Here is a 20,960-nt window from a genome sequence, read left to right on the forward strand (position 1 = left end):
ATATACCTTGTTTATTGTGTAAATGGCGGTATATACATTGTTTATTGTGTAAATGGTGGTATATATCTTGTTTATTGTGTAAATGGCGGTATATATCTTGTTTATTGTGTAAATGGTGGTATGTATCTTGTTTATTGTGTAAATGGTGGTATATACCTTGTTTATTATGTAAATGGTGATATATATCTTGAACGCATTCCAAAATTAAAACAGAAAATCTTTTTTTCTGTTTTAGGCATTTTGCCCTAAGGTATTGACAAAATCCAACAAATAACACAGTTTACAAGATATTTATTGGTGTGGATATTAGTGTTCACCACTAACATTACAGTTTGCTAATAACAAAAATCTACAGAGTAAATTTCCTCTCTACATTCCCATTGCTGCACTGTGCATTCAGTATTTCAAAGCCAAAGCACCATCGTTAAAATTTTAGGGAGTAAATTTCCTCCCAAAGAATATCACAACTTCAATTACAATTTCAAAATACAAAATATCTACAGAGTAAATTTCCTCTCTAAATTCACATTGGTGCACTGTCGTTCAGTATTTCAAAGCCAAATCAACCATCGTTTAAATAGCTAAATTTTTACGGAGTAAATTTCCTCTCAAAGAAAACAGCAAAAATGTACAGGGTTAATTTCTCTCTAAATTCACATTGGTGCATTGTACATTAAGTATTTCAAGCCAAAGCAACCATCGTTGAAATAGCTAAATTTTTACGGAGTAAATTTCCTCCCAAAGAATATCACTGATACAGTGTTCACTACTAACATTACGGTTTGGTAATAACAAAAATCTACAGAGTAAATTTCCTCTCTAAATTCACATGGTGCATTGTTCATTAAGTACTTCAATGCCAAAGCAACCATTGTTTATATTGCTAGATTTCACGGAGTAAATTTCCTCCCAAAGAAAACAGCAAAAAATGTACAGGGTTAATTTCTCTCTAAATTCACATTGATGCATCGTACATTAAATATTTCAAGCCAAAGCAACAATCATTTCAATAGCTGAATTTTACGGAGTAAATTTCCTCCCAAAGAATATCACTGATACAGTGTTCACTACTAACATTGCGGTTTGGTATAACAAAAATCTACAGAGTAAATTTCCTCTCTAAATTCACATGGTTCATTGTACAATCAGTATTTCAATGCCAAAACAACCATTGTTTATATTGCTAGATTTCATGGAGTAAATTTCCTCCCAAAGAATATCACTGATACAGTTCACAACTACAATTACAATTTCAAAATACAAAATATATACAGAGTAAATTTCCTCTCTATATTCACATTGGTACACTGTGCATTCAGTATTTCAAAGCCAAATCAACGATCGTTTAAATAGCTAAATTTTTACGGAGTAAATTTCCTCCCAAAGAATATCACTGATGCAGTGTTCACTTCTAACATTACGGTTTTGTAATAACAAAAATCTACAGAGTAAATTTCCTCTCTAAATTCACATGGTGTATTGTTCATTAAGTATTTCAATGCCAAAGCAGCCATTGTTTAAATTGCTAGATTTTACGGAGTAAATTTCCTCCCAAAGAAAACAGCAAAAAATGTACAGGGTTAATTTCTCTCTAAATTCACATTGATGCATCGTACATTCAGTATTTCAATGCCAAAGCAGCCATTGTTTATATTGCTAGATTTTACGGAGTAAATTTCCTCCCAAAGAAAACAGCAGAAATGTACATGGTTATTTTCTCTCTAAATTGACATTGGTGCATTGTACATTGAGTATATCAAAGCCAACACAACCATCGTATACATAGCTAGATTTTACGGAGTAAATTTCCTCCCAAAGACTATAACTGATATAGTGTTCACAACTACAATAACAATTTTAAAATAAAACAATCGACGGAGTAAATTTCCCCTCAACAAACGCATTAAGCAGTGTCCATTTAGAATTCTAAAGCTTAAACAACCATCGTTTACATAGCTAGATATTACGGAGTTAATTTCCTCCCAACGACTTTAACTGATACAGAGTTAACTACTACAATTACATTTTCAAAATAGAAAAAAATCTACAGAATAAATTTCCTCTCTTAATTCACATTTGTGAATTGTAAATTCAGTATTTCAAAGCCAAAGAAAACATCGTTTTCATGCTAAATTTTTATGGTGTAAATTTCATCCCACAAGAATATCAGTGATAAAGTGTTCACTACTACAATTTCTGTTTGAAAATAGCAAACATTTACAGAGTAAATTTCCCCTCAACACACATTATGAAGTGACCATTTAGAAATAAATCTAAAGCTTTAACAACCATCGTTCCATAACTAGATTTTAGGGAGTAAATTTCCTCCCAAAGAATATCAATGATACAGTGTTTGCAACTACTATTCAATTTTTAAAAAAGCACAAAATCTGCAGGGTAAATTTCCTCTCTAAATTCACATTAGTGCATTGTACATTCATTATTTCAATAACAAACCAACCATTGTTTACATAGTTAGATTTTAGGGAGACATTTCCCCCCAATTCTATCACTGATACAGTGTTCACTACTACAATTACAATTTCCAAATCTCAAGCTTATACAACCATCGATGACTTTTGTAAAAAAAACGTATTAATCCGCCTGACGTTAGGTTCAAATTTTGTACAATCTAAAGTCATTTTTTTAGAACAATGATCTTTTTTTCTTACATCAAAAGAATGAAAATTAAAATAAAAGCAATGAATTTAATAGCTACCCATTTTATACAGTGTAAACTGGGTTGGAACAGTTTACGCTTTTTTATAAATCGCTTCACAGTTTATAAAGCGTTAACTGCCCCAACCCAGTTTATACCGTATAGAATGGGTAGCTATTAAATGAATTCCTTAATTTAAACATTTCATAGTTTTGTTACTGAAAAGAGCAAGCATATCTACAAAGTAGCCACAATAAGAATGCAATTAATTATATGAAATGATACATTTTTAACAAGGAGATCCAGTGTTTTATAATCATTTTCTGATGAATTTTTTCACGGCCTCCTTCACTGCAGTTACTGTTACATCAATTAGAACATTGCCTTTGGAATCGATTTGTCCTTTCTGTTGCATAACAATATCCTCTTTGTTTACTGTCTGACAGTCCCTCATGTTGATTTCGCGTGTCTTAGCTCGTTCATCGATTATGACAGCATTCTCCGCATTGATTGTTGCAATTGGTAACTTACAAAACACAAATTTTTCCGATGTTTCGAAAGTTCCAAAGTAGATCTTTCCACCATATAGTACCAATCCACAATCCACCTGTAGACAAAATTTAAAATACTGCATCAGCAAAACAGGTTGAAATTATCAATTGATGTTTTTCCTACGAATATTTTGCTATAAAATACCTTCCCCTCTTTAAAGCACTTTGATCTAATGAAACAACATAACGAGCTTCATTTCGAAATATAAAAAAAAAACCATGGACCAAAACGTTCTTGATTTTTATATTGACAGCATAATCTTTTAAAACTCTCATTTTATAAAATTGTGAACTTCTGTTAATGTACTTTTTAACATTTACATAAATGCAAAGAATTTTATAATTAAAATTTTAAAATAAAATATTCAGGGGATGCCCTTTTATATGATTAGTAAAAAAAAATATTGCAATGAATACATGTATTAATTGTAAAATAAAGCAGTTTTTCCCTCGAAGAGTAATAAATGCAATGTTTTACCTCAGTCATTTCTTCCTCCTCAGTTTCTTTTTGTTTCCTTTTCTTTCCCTAAAGTAGAAAAAATAATATGAAGTAAGTTATTTAAAGGTTCAACGTATAACGGTATATATGTTATACAATACGTAATATCGCGATTACCTCGCAGTTATTTAACTTACTACCACTCTTTTGCAGGGGAGTCGAGAAAGCTCAAATCTCACAAGTTTATCGGGGCACATGGCATTGTTTACAGTAGTGACAATCGAATAATTTGAACAATTTTATGCAGAAAGTACAATGAATTGCTGAGAATTGAATTCCAAATAGTAGATTGTCAAATAAGGAAAGATAAGTTTATTTTATCAGCTATGAAATACCTCAATTTTCGATGAAAATTTAATGAGAAGAGCCCGCTTAGTTAAAATATCGTTAAAAATGTACCAATCAAGGATTAACTTCTCTCAATATTTAATTAGGCTAGTTCAGCTATTGTTAAGGAAGTTATTCCACTAGGATTTTTTAACTTATCTCTCCTTATGAATTCTACAATGATCGATCTTGCATTGTATTCAATAGCACATATTTCCCCAGCGAACAGACGTTCCTTACCTCCATTGCGAAAGAGTTCTACTAAGTTGAGTAATTGCAATATCAAGTATAAAATGTGTTAATTCTTATATGTACAGAATTTGAAGCTTGCCAAACTCCAGGTGACTTAATGAATCATATAGTAAAATATATCGAAAGTTATCAAATTAATATAAGATTTTATCCTTCTACTACCCCTTACATCGACCTAATAAAGGTAACCTAATAAACCAAAACTTTATTCGGTCACTGCCCTAATAAAGCCTCTTGCATGTATTCCAACGTTCTAAAAGCATTTTGAAGTCATGTATATTGCAATTGCCATATCACCTTAGCGTCATAGTTTGAACTGCATAGATATGCCTAAATCTGTCCAAAATAGCCCGTTTTGGAGGTTGAAATGTAATAAAAGATATGTTGCAGGATAAACAAAATACATGATACATGTAACTGTTTAAATATAAGCGATAATTGGGCATGGGTCGAAAATGCATGAAAGCTCGGCAAGCCTCGCCCTTTATTACGTTTTCTTACCCTTGTCTAAATATCGCTTATATTTCAATACAGTTACCATGACTTTTATATATAATGTTCTTTTTTTTACAATTTCATTTGTTTAACTGCATTTAACTAAAATTTAATTTTTTTTTCAGCTAGGCATTTTGTTTTTATTATGAATCAATGGTACCTGATATGAGGAACACAATTATAAGTGTATAAGAATATAAGTACCTTGGAAGTGCTGTCATGAAGCACTGGGGCAGTGTTGTCATTTCTTTTTTCAGTGACTTCGCTCTACAAAATAGACAGAGACATTAATCAAAGAACACAATTATTTAAGTTTCGTATGTGAATATCCTTATTAAAAAAAAACATGTTTCAAGAGTCGTTGAACAACCTGTTTTTTAGGGTGTTTTTCATGTATCAGAAAACTTGAAATATAATTTTTTTATTGCAGTAAGCTATACTTATTTTAACAAGCATATCACTGCATTTTTTCCTCGTCCTTGATTTTCACGGAATCATGGGATTTTAATTTTTATAATTGTGACTATGATCGGGTTCATAATGCATAAATTTATGTTCTAAGAGATAAGGAAGGACACGTGTATTGTTTATGCATGCTTACCTGAGTTGTTGGTAGAGTGTCCTCATGATCATTTTTCTTTGTTTCTTCTTCGATCTGAAATGAAATGATCAGATTTATTTCCTTTACAAAATAAATCCAATTATTATAGCGATGGTAACTATTGTCTCAGATCTGAGCCTTGGATTTGTACGCATAATGCCCTGATATAGACGACGTTATTGTGGTTAAATTTTTATGTTACAATATTTGTTACCGTTGAATTGAGAGGTGAGTGTATTTTGTCTCTTAACTTAAAAATTATCCATCTGTAATTATCAATTGCCAAATCAAAAATTATTGATTTATAAGACATTATATTTGTCTTCATCGTTTATAATAATGTAGCGGATTGGATAATTTTGTACAGTTTATGGTATACCGGGTACCTAAATGTACATGTACTGGTAAAAAAGGACATTTTTTTCCAAAAATTGAAATAAAAAAATTTTGATTGTCGATATGCAGATTTATCATTTGTGTTTATGGATATTAGAGAACATGGCACAAGTAATGTGTTCTTATCTTACTCTGCTTTTCATCCGTGCTCTTGCGGCAGCAGCCTCAGCATGTTTCAGAGCATCTTGTTGTTGTATCAATTTTTGATGAATTTCTGCATGTTGATGCTGTCAAGTATAAGTTACATTTTAAAGGTTTAATCATATCGCCTAACAAATAAAAGTCATTTTTATCAAAGTTTAGACTTTTCTAAAAAATCTAACTAGTACCCAATTTAATTGAAAAGAATGGATTACTTTAAGTAAAAAAAAAACTTATTTTTTCAAAGTTAAGTAATGTGATATTAAAAATTTACTTGATACTTAAACTCATGATATATAGATCTTTACAAATAAAAATCAAGCAGAAAGGTTCACCTTTATACCTTACCTTAATTGTATGATATTTTTCTTCCCAAGATTGGGACCATTTCTTAGTCTAAAAAATAAAAAAAAAAGCTTCATAATTCCTTGATTGTGTCATGTAATTTCTTTTAATTTTCCACTCCTATATAAACACATACACTACTACACCTGTTTACAAATTATTTACTCATTTGCTATACAAATTTTAAACTTACCTCTGTCAATTCAGACTTAAGCAAATTTATTTCTGTCTTCAATTCTTCATTTTTCTCTTGCTCAGTTCTTAATTCTTTACACAAATCCTCGTTTCGCCTCTGCTCTTCCTTAAGCTTTTTTTCAGTCATAGTTTCACTAGGTTTGGCAATATCAATATCTCTTTCATCCTCTCTCAATGAAACTGATCTAAAAAAATATGTTTGAAGAATTAAGATTGATATCAATTTCTTTTTTCATTGACATTTCATTGCTAGTAATTCAATCATAGATTCAATTAAATATACATGTTCAACGAGAATTCATTATTTAGATTATGAATTACAGTCTTTTATTATTAAATTACAAATGTCATATATTTCTATTACATGCGCCTTTAACAGGCACGAAGCATTGTTTTTGAAAGGGTGGGGCGTGGGGGCGGGGGGCTACGAAAGATTTTTTTATTTTTTTTTTTACTTACCTCTAAAAGTTAACAAGCAAAAAAAAAAAAAGAAGGAAAAATGCCAGAACCTGAGAATCCTATTTCGTAAGGGTGGGGGGGGGGGGGGGGGGGGGGGGGGGGGGGGGTTGTTGGCTAACTTTTTTAAGGAAAACTTCCTTTCACTTTTCAGGTTCAAACCCTTGGCATCTTGGCATACAATTCTACATTTTCCTTCATATCACTATACTGTGCTAAGAAGTGTGGGGGGAACCAACCTCTCAATGTACATTTTCAATGGAAAGGGGGAAAAAGTGGGGGGGGGGGGGGCCTTTATTGCTACGTGCTTGTTAAATACACAATAATCATCCATGTACCTGGTGGAATTTTCATTATCACTAACTTCAGTTTCTTCGCCATCTTTCCCTGCTTGCTTTTTACTTGTGATTACATTCCTAATGAAAAATGAAGTAGAATAATATTTCATTCTATATACGTGGAACATTATAAATAGTTAAAGAGCATCATTTATATTTGCCAACTTTTAAATCGCTACAAATTACTGCATTACTGCCTGCTGTAGAGATAAGATTTTATCTTCCAAAAAAAAAAGATTAAATAAACAAATTGGTTATTAAAAAATATAATTTACATTGCGAGTTTGGATCAAGTGCCATACAGAAGAATCAGAAAAGAGATGGTTTGATACTTACTCATCTTCTCCTGTCTGTTGATTGTCTTGGATCTCTTGGACGTCTGATTCTACTACAGCTAGCGATTTTTTACTGAAATGCATGGATTAACAAAATGTGTTCAGCATTCATTTGTAGACCAATTATATTGAATTTATATTGAAATTCAAATATGTAATTCATGAGATTAATGTTTTATCGGTTTATGGAAGTCGTGTAAAATGTTTACCTCTTTATGCACATTTCTTTGAATTTGGCAAAATCAAGCTCTCCATTTGTAATCTGCCTCAATAGACCCCCTTTCTCTTTTTCTACACACTGCGTCCATGCCATGAGATGCGTTTGTTTTATTTCGCCCTTTGGTTTTTTTCTTATTTTATTAAGTTTCCAGGATTGGAAGAAAGCGTCTAATAGAATCCACAATTCATCATCTACTGATGCGCAGTGGAGATGTGTTCTGTAGGAATTCTTTAGTTTAGTCTTCCGCAAAAGAATTAGCATGTTTTTTTATCATCGTTTATAACATTGTTTTTTGCTCCTTCCTCAAGAGCATTACCAAATACGTTATCTGACACCAAAAACACACGATTATGACGTCACTTTAAATTACCTACCAGTATGAAATAGTTATAACAAGTGGCCGATGGACCACATCGCTCACCTGAGAAACTTTGGTCATGCTGTTCTTTAACAAGTCCCCCCTTCGTAATACAAATTTTGACCAAGCCCTATCCCCGGGGTTATGATTTGGACCGTTTAGAATCTACTTTTTCCTGAGATTCACATAAGTTTCAGCTTTTCTGGTCCAATGGCTCTAGTTCTTAAGAAGGTTTTTAAAGATATTTCCATATACATGTGTACTAGTATTTCAATGTAAAACTTGGATTCCCTATTGTGGCCTCTCCCTACTCCCAGGGGTCATAATTTGAGAATCTACACTTCCCAGGATGCATCCAGATAAGTTTTAGTGTTTCCTGCCCAGATGTTCTTGAGAAGAAGATTCTTAATGGTTGTTCCTATATATTTCTGTGTAAAACTTGCATTTGTGGCCCCGCCCTACCCCAGCGGATCATGATTTTTACAATCTAGAATCTACACTTTCCCAAGATGCTTCCACATATGTTTCAGCTTTTCTGGCTATGTTGTTCTTGCGAAGAAGATTTTTAAATGACCTCACCCTATTTTTGTATTTCCTTTATTATCTCCCTTTGGAAAAGGACTTGGCCCTTGATTTTCATAGTTTAGATTCCCCTACACCCAAGGATGCTTTGTACCAAGTTTGGTTAAAATTAGCCCAGTGGTTCATGATAAATGTTTACAGACGGAAGTACAGCTAGACAGACAGACGGACGGACAACAGGTGATCAGGTGCTCAGGTGAGCTAAAACTCAGTCATTTAAAATTGAAATATTATTTTTCAAGCTGTAATTTTTTTTAATTTTGTTAAGTGTTATTAATCAAGTGAAAAAAAATGCTTCAAAACAGTAAATACGTTTTATTTTACTGTAATGCGCGAAATACAAGCACGTATTGTGCAACAAAAGGCACAGCCCCCCCCCCCCCCCCCCCCCCTCCCCGTTAAAACAAGATTACTTTACCTTTTTAAAGTGGTCTCTTAAAATTGAGTATTATAGAGACAAAATTTAAAATAATAAACAAACTTTGTAAACATATATATTACTTACATTCACTCCCATAATCACTGCGGCCTGTCCTCTCCACATAAGTGCGCATTTTTTGGCTGATTTTTCTTTAGATTGACACTCTTCCCGCAGTTTCCTAAACAGTTTTACAATTTCAACGAATGAAGTCTGTTTGGAGTATTCATGTTTGGCATTGTGGTTCAGCCCAAGGAGCATTGCTTCCGTTGGTGTGAGGTTCTTATAAATATCAATGCACACCTTCTGAATACTTCCTTCCCTTTTCATCAAATTTTGAAGGGCTTGCCGCGTGTGGTTTCCTCCCAAAACCTCAATGTGGGGGAATCCCTCCACTTGCACTACATCCAGTGATGCATCTTCAGCAGTGACGTGACCAATCAGGACGGAAAACACTTGCGGGGTATCAATAAGTTGTTTTTCCAGTTCCCTGACGTGGGATTGGTCTAAATCCCTGACTTTTCTTAAAGGTGCAGGCTCAATCAAATTGCAGATTGGAACAAGTAGGTTTCTTCCTATAAAGTAGAGATAATTATAATTTTTTACAGACACCTCATTTGATTGTGGAAGAATCATGTTAATTACAATTGTCGGTATATTATATAAGCATTTAAATTAAAAAATTAACAAGAGGCCCATTGGCAACATCGTTCATCTGAGTAACTGTTCGTGCAGTTCTTTACCAAAATTCCCTTTTTCATGTTTTATGGCCCCCTACACCCCTACCCTGTCATGATTTTAATAATTAGAATCTACATTACCACAGGATTTTTCTGCATAACTTTAAGCTTTTCTGGCCCAGTGCTTCTTAGGAAGAAGATTTTTAAAGATTTTTTTCCTGGGTGTAATACTTGGATTACCAATTGTGGCCTCGTTCTACCCCCCAGAGGTAATGATTTTTAAATTTTGAATTTCTACTTCCCCAGGATGCTTCCATATAAATTTCAGCTTTCCTGATTCATTGCTTAATTCTTGAGGAGAATAGCTTTAAAGATTTTTCCTACTTCTATGTAAAACTTGAATTCCCTATAGTTGCCCGTCCTAACCTCAGGGGTCATACTTTTAACAATTTAGATTCTACACTAGCTCAGGATGCTAACACATAAGTTTAAGCTTTTCTAAGATTTCCTATTGTGGCCCCTCCCTTTCTCCGGGAGTCATGATTTATAACAATTTTATTTTAGAATCTACACCATCCCATGATATTTCATGAAATTTTTCAGCTTTTTCTAGCCAATTGCTTCTTGAGAGAAGGTTTTTATAGATTTTTCCTACATGTATGTATATTTCTATGTAAAACATGGATTCCCCAGTGAAGCCCCGTCCTACCCTCAATGGTCATGATTTTAACAATTTAGAATCTACACTACCAAGGATGCTTCCACATAAGTTTCAGCTTTCCAGGCTAAGAATATGTTTAAATGACCCCATCCTATTTTTGTCCTTTCATTATCATCTCCCCCTATTAGGGGGCTTTCAGCGCTAGCAGTTCTTGAGAAGTTAAAAATGTCAAAAGTTTATACAGACAATCGAACGAGAACATCGGGTGATCAGAAAAACTCACTCGAGCTCTTAGCTCAGAAGAGCAGAAACGTTTGTTATATTTATTAAATAATAATTATTGTCTCGTTCAAGCGAGAGTAAAGCAGTTGAATTTTAACCGTACCCTCTTTCTTTCAAAGTGCATAAAATTTGCTAGAATAATTTATATAAAATTTTCAATTTATAATACACAAAATAAACAGATTTTTCGCTTAGTCACAAATAAAACTTACCCAACAGCTTTGTGTCCAGATCTTTAAAAGCAATCTGTTTTGATTCATTCTGAAAAGAATAAATACAAGATCATATTTAATTATCAAAGGCCTGAAGGGCCTGCGAGTTGACGCGCTCGAGTCAATTGAGCTTTTTCATGGGCACTAAACCTTAATATACCGGTATTCAGCTTATTTGAGATTGAATATTATATGCCTGATCCATGTTCGGTTCATAAATAAAGTGTTTATTGCCTTTCCTTTATCATGTGTTTATATATACTGGTTGGCACTAATGGGCTTCTGTATTATTTTGACTGGATTCTATAATAAATTTAAGCACACCAGCTGCAGTGGTCAGTGTTCTGGAATAATTAGGTTAAGGTTTCGTCAAAGGTCAACATGTCTAAAAAATATTTTTACAAGTTATGGTATGAAGTCAAAACGTTTACATTTTGTAAATATATCACTGATTAATAGGTATTACTTAATAACAAATAAAAAAAAAAAATTTTGAGAAAAATTTTTTCAGAAAATGTGAACATTTTTTCGAAAAATGCACCTGCTTAATTCTGTCCTTTTGTGATAACCAACATTGTAGAAATAATATATGTTTATCATTGAACGGCAAGTTGGACGTGAATGGTCTCCGAATGTCATGTATAAAGACAAGACCCCTATAGAATCCGCCATTTGCAGTGTACATTTGTATTTTCACTTTCAAGTCTTAACATTTGGACAAAATAAACAGGGAAAACAACTTTCCAGAGGCTATCCAAGTCCAACTTGCCCTTCATTGACATTCATTTGTAGTTCGATATCTGAGAACTTTGAGATGAGACATTTGTCAGTATTTTTTTTATTTCGGGGAGTTTCATTTCTGCACCTTTTCAGTTTTAGTTTCTTTATCCGAGTTACAACAAACATGATAATAATCAAAGTACTGAGACAGTACTGAAAGACGGGGTCAAAATAATCTTCATGCTAGATTTCACAAGTGTGATTTTTTTAACGAGTTTTAATAACAACTTTTATTTTTTCATTAACATTCTAAAAACAAAACTATGAAAAATATACATTCACTTTTTTCATTTAATTTGATTTGAAGAAAAATTTTAATAATTGCTCAGTCTAGAAACCTTTCTGAACTTCTCCGAATTTCATCAGGTACGAACTAATAAATTTTCCGGAAGTAAACAATGGATGATGCGTACACAGCCATAATAATACGCAGGATAGTACTTTGTCTACTAGTGTTATTTACAGTTAATATTTTTAGTTTTAAATTATCAAAATACTTTATTAGTTGAGTTAGAGAAAGTTTCATATCAATTTCTTCAGTTTGATACAAAATGTTTATGTTTTGATCGACACAATTTCTGCACTCTTTCGTATGCGTAGATTTAATTCATGTGTTATCACCACCGCTTCCTTTTTCTATTTTTAGACCTCTGAGAGTAAACTAAAAGACGGGGTCACGTGACCCCGTCTAACAAAAAGGAAAAACATTCAGAGAGAGTGAACGTACATGTAAAGAACACATACATGGGAATAATTTTATACATCAATTTTATTTTTTCTTAACATTGTTGCTGCGTTTTAAAATTTGCCCAAATTTACGAGATCTTTAATATTATGAGAAATTAACAGCTGAATTAATTTAAAGACACTAGGTCTAGCATAATAATACTTATTTCAAAAATTTCTTTCTTATACAATGTATCAATATACAATGGACATTTCAAAATAAATGAAATTCATCTTCTATATCATGAAGATTAGAACATGTACATAATCTATTATTTTTAGGTACGTTATGCTGTCGACCTGTTTCAATATTCAACGTGTGAATAGATAACCTGAATTTTGTTAATAGTTGTCTTAATTTGTTGTCAATAGATTTGTTAAATACCATTGCAAACATGAATTGTCGATTAAATGTTGATATAAATTACACTTTGAAGAGTTTGATATATTTTCTAACATAGCTTGCCTAGAAACATCTAACAGTCGTTATTTTATCATGAGATAAGATATATCATTTAAGGTAGTTCTATACTCGGCACTAAATGGGCTCAATCTTTAAAAATCTGTTTTTATAAGATAGACATACATCCCAGCAATGGATAGACACGAGAAAAGTTATATGTCAACATATTCACTTTTCCGCTATAGCCTATCTGAGTATATACCCCGAAATGTAAAATACTGAAATTTTACCTATCCTAGATATTGTTGTATATTAATTAATTTAAGTCTAAATATTCAACTTTAATACCCAAAATAGAGTAGAAACATGTTAGTAAACTATATTATATCATTGTTTTGCATGAATTATTATAAATAGATGCACTTTGTTAGGCTATTGTATCAAAATTTAATGTGAGAAAATATGCTTCACAGGACAATCTCGGTCTTTTAAAAAAAATATGGACTCAAACTTTGTAAATTTGCATTATTTTTAATAAATTATATTTAAGAAAAATAATAAGCTTAAAAAAAATATATGTTGACGCATTACTTTTCGTGGTATGAGCTCTACACTAAAGGGACCCCTGTTACAACGCACTTTGAAAAATTACGCACTTTGAAAAAAATTTTCAACGTGCGTTAAATTTTGGGACTAAGTCAACGCACTTTGAAAAAATAAAATTTCTTTTCAAAGTGCGTTAATATGGACCATATTAACGCACTTTGAAAAAATATGTATGGATTTGTCAATATTCCTGCAAATCTTAGGTATGATAAATAATTGAACCTGTTTGATACTTTTTCTGTGAAGAGGTCACTTCAGGATGTGAAAGTGAGCGATTTTGATTTTTCCATACTTTGAAAATTCTTTCTCGCTTAAATGCTTTACTGTACTTAATTTTTTTTCAAGTTTGCATGCATTTTATGTTAACTTAAATTTATTGAAAGTTTTCAACGTCATACCAGTTATGTGAACACATATATTTGGGTGTAGCATAGGCATCAGTACCGGAAAGGGGGTTACATGTAGGCTTATAAATATTTTTCAAAGATATACATAATTAATATATACATGTATGCATTAAAAATTGGGGCTTACCTGTGGGGACAACTTTCAATTTGCTACCGACGGCTATGTACAATGTTTAAGAAAAAAAGAGTTGGGATGAGAGACCTTCTACTCGTCTTCTCCTTGTTCTCAAAGATTTTAAATGAGTTCATGTAAATTTAAAAACGTTTTTCGAAATATATAATTATTACAATTTGATTTCCTCTATTACTATAAAATCTAAATCCAGAATTTTTATTTTCATGCATATCTTTTTTTCAAAGTGCGTTAAATGCCTCCATGGTAAAAAATGTTTATGTGCATTCTTAACGCACTTTGAAAAAAATTTTCAAAGTGCGTTGAGTGTGTCAAAAAATTAACGCACTTTGAAAAAATTTACACACTTTGAAAAATTTTTTCAAAGTGCGTAATTTTTTCAAAGTGCGTTGCCACAGACCCCCCTATTTTCTTTCTACCAGAAGTAATATATTGCCACGGATTTCTGTAATACTGTTAATGTTTGAGTGTATACTTGTACTAAAAAGGTTGTACACAATTTAAAACAATAATTATACACACCCAAACCTATTGTCCCTAAAATTTATCTTTAATATTTTACTCAAAAATAAATAAATAAATATATAAAACGCACTTGTCTGTAAATTGGAGACGATGAAAATGAAAGTAATTCACTGATTCTCAGAAACTGGATGATTTTGCTACAGAAAGTAACGAAGTGTGCTGCAAGTGAATCAACTTTTGTCAAATTCTTATTCAAAAGATAATTTTGCATTGGGATTCGTGGGTAAGCTGGTTGGGGAGGGGGGTATGTGTTTAATGCAATAATTATTATTCAAAGTAAATTTTGTAATGTTTAATTAGTAAAATCCATAAATTGTCTAAGTCAAATCGTAGTCATTACTTTTCTTCCGAATCATCACTTTTAGCTTCAACTTGGCCGCCGATAGTCGCCTTGATAGTTTGATACATATTCTGATGTAGCATGTATATAGCAAGTGTTTTCGGCGCGGCATAAAAAACATGCATCATTCACATAAATATCGTTTTATTACCTAATTATTTCTGTCAACCGAAAGTTATTTCCATCCTTCTCTTTTAAATTAATTTATCCTTAAACTGTAGAATATGTGTTTGTTGACGCGACCGACTTCGAGCAAAATCGTTACCGGATATTTAAAACGCTTAGTAAAAGTCAAACCAATATAGTTAAATAATCTCATCTCGGAAAAGGTAATTGCGGTTCCGGTTTTACTATTCGTAAATGACGTAGTGCGAGTATAGAACTACTTTAAATTATCTTTTGTCCAAAGCATAGGCACTTGGGGTATGGAACCCCCTTTCCATTTTTTTTTTCTTTTTAAATCTAGGTTCTAGTCACCTTTTTTCTATTTTTCTATTCTAATATGCACTATATGTTATCAAAAATGCAACTCTTTTGTCTCTACAAGCTGTTTTTAAAATTGCCGTTTTTCACTCTCTTTATATGTATCAGTGAAAAACGGCATTTTTAAAAACAGCTTGTAGAGACAAAAGAGTTGCATTTTTGATAACATATAGTGCATATTAGAATAGAAAAATAGGTAAAAGGTGAATCGAAGCCAGATTTAAAAAGAAAAAAAAATGGAAAGGGGGGGGGGGGGTCCATACCCCAAGTGCCTATGGTCCAAAGTTGACCTATAATCTGGAGATGAAGTAAACATATTCAATTAAAAGTAAACCCTCTTTCTAGTTAAAATATACAAAACATTTTTGGAATGATGAAGTTGACTTTAGGGATTCAGTACTTTTATTAACATAGTGCATCGTTCTTTCCTTTAAGATTATGTACTGCTACCCTCATTGGATGAAACAAGTGGATACTATAACTTATTTTTAAGAAATGTACACTGTAATATGTTCTACGGTGCGACCGTTGGGGCGAGCGCAGTTATTTACAATCAAAAACCTTAACACAACTTTATATATATATGCAGATATGTAGTTCTCCAGAAAAAATAACAAGAGGCCCACGGGCCTTATAGGTCACCTGAGTATCATGTAACAACTTTCCAGCGATTGCATTTGGTTCGTGTTTTAATCCAAAAGCCATGAAATTCACAAATTTTGAAGAAGGCACCATTGCTTATCAAAGGGCAAATTTCAAAGCATTAATTTATTTTTTGTCAAAGTACCCCCTTGGTACCCCTGACCCAGCGTCCCTGAAAGTATCTATTTTGAAAGAGGCCCCTTTCTTCATTATAAGGCCAGCATTTTTTTTGTTTAGGTTTAGTTATGAGCATGAGAATAAAAAAGTCCCAAAGGAGAAGGAAATCAAAATTTTTTTTAAATCAATTATTAACATTTGTTCATTCTTTTTTTATGCTATTATAATAGGCTCCTTACCAATAGACACATAATGCTTACAAATAGGAAAGTAAAACATTTAATTGCTTATTTCATCATCTGCCAGTTTGGGCCAGTTATATAAATTTTGTGATGTTGGTCAAAATATATTTTAAAAAATCAATTCTTTAAAAGTCTTTCAATATATCTTCATTTTTTTTTAATATGTGTTAGGTGAATGTGTAGACATTGTTCTAAAATTTAATCCTATCATAAAACAGACAGGGGGTATTGCGGGTGTAGGGTGAACATTTTTTCAATCAAGAGTAAAATAATTTTTCTGGCTGATACAAATAATACTACATGCCTGTATATATTTGTATATTCTTCATCTTGCTTTAACAATTTCTTCCTCAAATGGACTGAACTTCTCCCATAGTTTTATTCATTATATCTGATGCATAAGCAACCCTTTTCTGAAGAATGATGCTTAGACTGTAAGCTATAACAGAGACCTAAACAATGTTGCTGCCCGCTGGCAATATGCAACAGCTACCACGGGCAGTTTAGAACCTGGGGGAGGAAAATAATTTACAGACAGATACTTTTGAAACAAATACATAATTATCTTACCAGCATGTCATTGTGCAACAAAGTCGTCAGCATTTTATTTGTCCTTTGAACAGGTGAAACATTTTAGATGGCACTTGTATCGATGAATTTTACACTGAACCAAGCTATCTTTCAGGATCTCGCTTTAAACCGGAAGTGCGAGTTCGTAAATGTGAAATCTCGATCCCGACTCAAATTTGACATCGGAAAGAAAAAAAATTGTTAAATTTTTACCTGAACATTCAAAACCTTGAGCGGAGGGTTTGTAAAACTGAAAATAAAATAAATCCTGGCCTTAAATATGTAATTAGTTCATAAGCATGTTAACCAGGATGTTCAAAGAATTCATGCATTTCAATATATAATCATTAGAGCCCCACCCCAAAACAAGAACCCCTGACCCTGGGGCCATAAAATTTATCATTTTGGTAGAGGCACTCTTTCTCATCATAACTATGTACTTAGTTAGTTTATTTGATACCCAGGAGCAGAGGAGAAGATTTTCAAAGAATTCATGTATTTTCACTATATAATCAATAGAGCCCCACCCTAAAACCAGAACCCCTGACCCTGGGGCCATAAAATTCACAATTTTGGTATAGACACTCTTGCTCATCATAACTATGTACTTAGTTGGTTTATTTAATACCCAGGAGCAGAGAAGAAGATTTTCAAAGAAATAATGCATTTTCACTATCTACTAATTTAGCCCCACCCTAGCACTAAAACCCCTGACCCCAGGGCCATGAATTTTACAATTTTGATAGAGGACTCATTGCTGATTACAATCATGCAAACAGTTTGACTGCTTGATGTCCAGGAGTAAAGAAGAAGATTTTTAAAGATTGCATTAATTTTAGTGGTTTTGGCCCCACCCCTCAGGCCCCAGGGGGGCAGGGATCATGAAATTCACAATTTTTGTTTCCCTTCACCTATAGATACTTTGTGACAAATTTGGTTGAAATTGGTTCAGTGGTTGCAGAGAAGAAGCTGAAAATGTTCAAATGTTAACGCACGACGCACGACGGACGACGGACAAAAACAGATAGCAATAGGTCACCTGAGTTTACTCAGGTGACCTAAAAAGACAGACCAGAGAACTACAGTGCCATCCATTGAAAAAACTGTACAATGTACCGGTATATTTATTGAGCACATAATGCGCCGATTCTCGATTTACTTCAATTCTTTCTTATTTTTAAACTTCCATCTTAAAATATCATTAACCGTGTGTTCCTAACAGTTTCTTTGACTGTCTCTACAACAAAACAATCCTTATAATTGTTGTTAATAGCCCTACTGGTCCTGAAATTGAGATCATCAAACATATCGTCCATTAATTTTTAATTTATACTGTCATTTTGGTTTGCAAGATAATCCAATCTAACGTCCCTTTGCAGATCTATGTCAACTACGAGAGTACTTCATAGAGTAAGGAATTTTTCTTAATGTATATGTTTGAAATTGGGAAAAGAATTTGATCGAATTAATCCAGAACTAAGCAAAACTTTTTGTGCGGAATAAACATATATATATTACAGGTTTTTTTTTCAATGGGTGGAACTGTAGCTCTCCGGTCTGACAATTTTTTTTTCCGGAGTGGTACAGATCTGCAACTAGTTACATAATAATGGGGAGCAACATTATATTTGATGATATTAAGAAAAATGTGTAGACATTGGGCTTAAATAAAAATAAAAAAAAATGAACGAGTATTCGGCCAGTATCATTTTGTACAATTTTATCCTAACCCTGTCACCAGGGTCCGCTACAATATCCTAAAATATTTAAGACCACCCCCCCACCCCCCCCCCAACATGTCAAACCTAAATTAAAAACATACTCAATGATTCAAGTAAAGCTACTGGTACTTCCGATTTTAACTTGCAAGTCGGCAAAATACTGGGCAGGGACGATCAATATTTATGTTTCTCTTTAGAACTGTTACATAATTAAGGGAACGCATTAATTCCGGATTACTATAAAATAAGCAGACCATCTATAAGTGCCTGTGTCAAAAGGTGCTCAATTTATCTTTTAGATTATCATTATTTTTATCATATCTTAAAAATATGTTTACTCACAGTGTTTATTTGATCATCTGCATCATTGTTATCATCTGCAGTGTTGTTTTGTTGAGATGAGCTACTTTCAATGGAAACACTCGCCGCATTGCTGCTTCCCGTGGCTTCTGTTGAACTGGCAACCGCAGCAAGATCCTACAATTTACATGAATTGTACATATTTTTTGACAATATGCATTTATTTCATCAAATATTTCATTATAAATAAAGACATACACAGACAGGCACAAACAGACATAATACTTTGGGACTTAATCAACCAACTCCGCACACCTACCCTACCTCCTCCCGTTGAGTTCTATTTTTGTTTTTTTTTTTTTTTTTAGTCGCATCGTTTTCGATGCAGCCTCATTGTTATCACCTGGCAATTCTTTCTTATAAATCTGAACTGCGGCGGCAAAGGACTCAACAATATTGATTCTTAATACGTTATTAAAAATAGTGCTTATGTACATTGACAAGTTGGCAATATCCATTGTTAATTTTAAACTGCTAATAACACAAAATCTCACACATACATGTTGTTTTAACTTTGATTTTTTCCTTATAGTTTTCATTTAAGTACTGAAAGCAATTTAACTCACATTCATTTTCCAGTGGCGAAGCATATTTTTGAAAGGGAGGGGGCTGAAAAAAACGTGTCACCCCACCCCAAAATGCCCAATCTAGAAAATCATTTTGCGTTGGGAAGAGGTGCAGGTAGATTCAGCTCCCCTCAGAACCAGATCCACATACTCCATGAATCTCATTTGACCCTTACCGTTTCAGAAAGTGTGTGTGTTTGGGGGGGGGGGGGGGGCTTTCAACATCAACTCTTACTCAAGTATTTAAACAATGTGGAAAATGGACCAAAGAACACACCTCATATATTCAGTTTCTTCATTCTTATTTAATCTTACATGTATTTTCATGTTAAACTTGGTCCTACATACATGTATACATAAAGTGTATTGAAGTAAAATTATTCACACTTTCTCGTAGCCGAAAAGAGAAAAAGTTATTAAACTTAAAAATGCACTAAAACATATCATTTCATCTTCATCAGTTCTAATACGAGTATACTGATATTCTAATATCAAAATTAGACTGTAATTTACTTAATATATATACCTGAACACACATGTTTTCTCTTTTTGCCCATTGTAGAAACGCTGTCCTTGATGTTCGACACATTTTATCAAAATTCGCGTGTTCGGTGGAATCAAAATTTTTCAGCGTCAGAAAGAGACTTCTTCCCTCTTTTAAGGTGACCTGAATAATTATAAAAATACATAAATAGAATAGTATTTCTTTAACAAAGACCTGAATTTACGTAATGAGAGTTTTAAAATCATTACAGTGTACATATGTAAGTTTTGGGGTGTAAAATTTAGTGCGGATCATGTACACTGATGTATGCTACACAAAAAAAAAATCCTACCAAGTAAAATTAGAATTGGACTAGCAATGAAGAAGAATGTGTATTTAACGTAAACATTGCCTAGATAAATGTTTATTTACCTTGATCATCCCAAACTTGTTACTGCTACTGATCATCTTAATTTCGCCACTGTCTTTGTTGTCCAATAAAAGATGTCCATTAATATTAAAAGTCCACATATTTGTATACTCCAGTTGTGCGTAAGTATTAAGACTGTAAGAAATAGATAACTGGAACTCATGAAAATTCGGTATATGTATGTTCAGATAAATATTCTTAGAAAGTGTGGGCGGGTCTGCTTTATCAATGCGACCAATCATATTCGATTAATATTTAATTATTACTGGCCGCCAAGAGATGATTGGTGTTTTCGTAGTCGTGCGTTTATGCGAAACTAAGAAATTAAGAGTATATATAACGTTACACAATTTTAAGAATGTGTCTATAAATAAACAAAAAGCATAGAAATTATAATTTTAATGTTTGGAATAAAGGAGTAA

The 20,960-nt window shown here is 32.8% G+C and overlaps 1 protein-coding gene across 2 annotated transcripts; it reads right to left on the bottom strand.

The window, feature by feature from the left end:
• Nucleotides 1-275: 275 nt before the first annotated feature.
• LOC134228509 (uncharacterized) lies at nucleotides 276-20,843 on the bottom strand. Of its 2 annotated transcripts, none has more exons than XM_062710168.1 (15): nucleotides 20,541-20,843; nucleotides 20,151-20,291; nucleotides 19,041-19,175; nucleotides 11,004-11,052; nucleotides 9,256-9,743; nucleotides 7,800-8,050; nucleotides 7,592-7,663; nucleotides 7,256-7,333; nucleotides 6,460-6,646; nucleotides 6,270-6,317; nucleotides 5,912-6,007; nucleotides 5,385-5,438; nucleotides 4,988-5,050; nucleotides 3,689-3,736; nucleotides 276-3,266 (listed from the first exon to the last, which is right to left on the bottom strand). In XM_062710168.1, exons 1-15 carry the CDS (start codon nucleotides 20,778-20,780, stop codon nucleotides 2,976-2,978), a joined length of 2,241 nt encoding a protein of 746 aa, XP_062566152.1. In that variant the 5' UTR covers nucleotides 20,781-20,843; the 3' UTR covers nucleotides 276-2,975. The 2 variants fall into 2 exon arrangements, with proteins under 2 accessions (XP_062566152.1, XP_062566151.1); XM_062710167.1 differs by having other exon boundaries at nucleotides 7,800-8,038; nucleotides 9,241-9,743.
• Between the last annotated feature and the right edge of the window lie 117 nt (nucleotides 20,844-20,960).

The sequence above is a fragment of the Saccostrea cucullata genome, unplaced genomic scaffold, assembly GCF_032062105.1.
Source record: "Saccostrea cucullata isolate Sc308-1 unplaced genomic scaffold, CSIRO_AGI_Scuc_v1 ctg6689, whole genome shotgun sequence".
NCBI classification, from domain to species: domain Eukaryota; kingdom Metazoa; phylum Mollusca; class Bivalvia; order Ostreida; family Ostreidae; genus Saccostrea; species Saccostrea cuccullata.

What these genes read in the sequence shown, in the direction of transcription:
- LOC134228509 (XM_062710167.1), bottom strand. Translation starts at nt 20,780, where the DNA reads ATGATTGGTCGCATTGATAAAGCAGACCCGCCCACACTTTCTAAGAAT. An exon ending in GAGAAAACATGTGTGTTCAG is followed by an intron (nt 19,176 to 20,150) that starts GTATATATATTA and finishes TGTAAATTGTAG; the next exon opens with GATCTTGCTGCGGTTGCCAG. An exon ending in TTCATGACAGCACTTCCAAG is followed by an intron (nt 3,737 to 4,987) that starts GTACTTATATTC and finishes TTTCTACTTTAG; the next exon opens with GGAAAGAAAAGGAAACAAAA.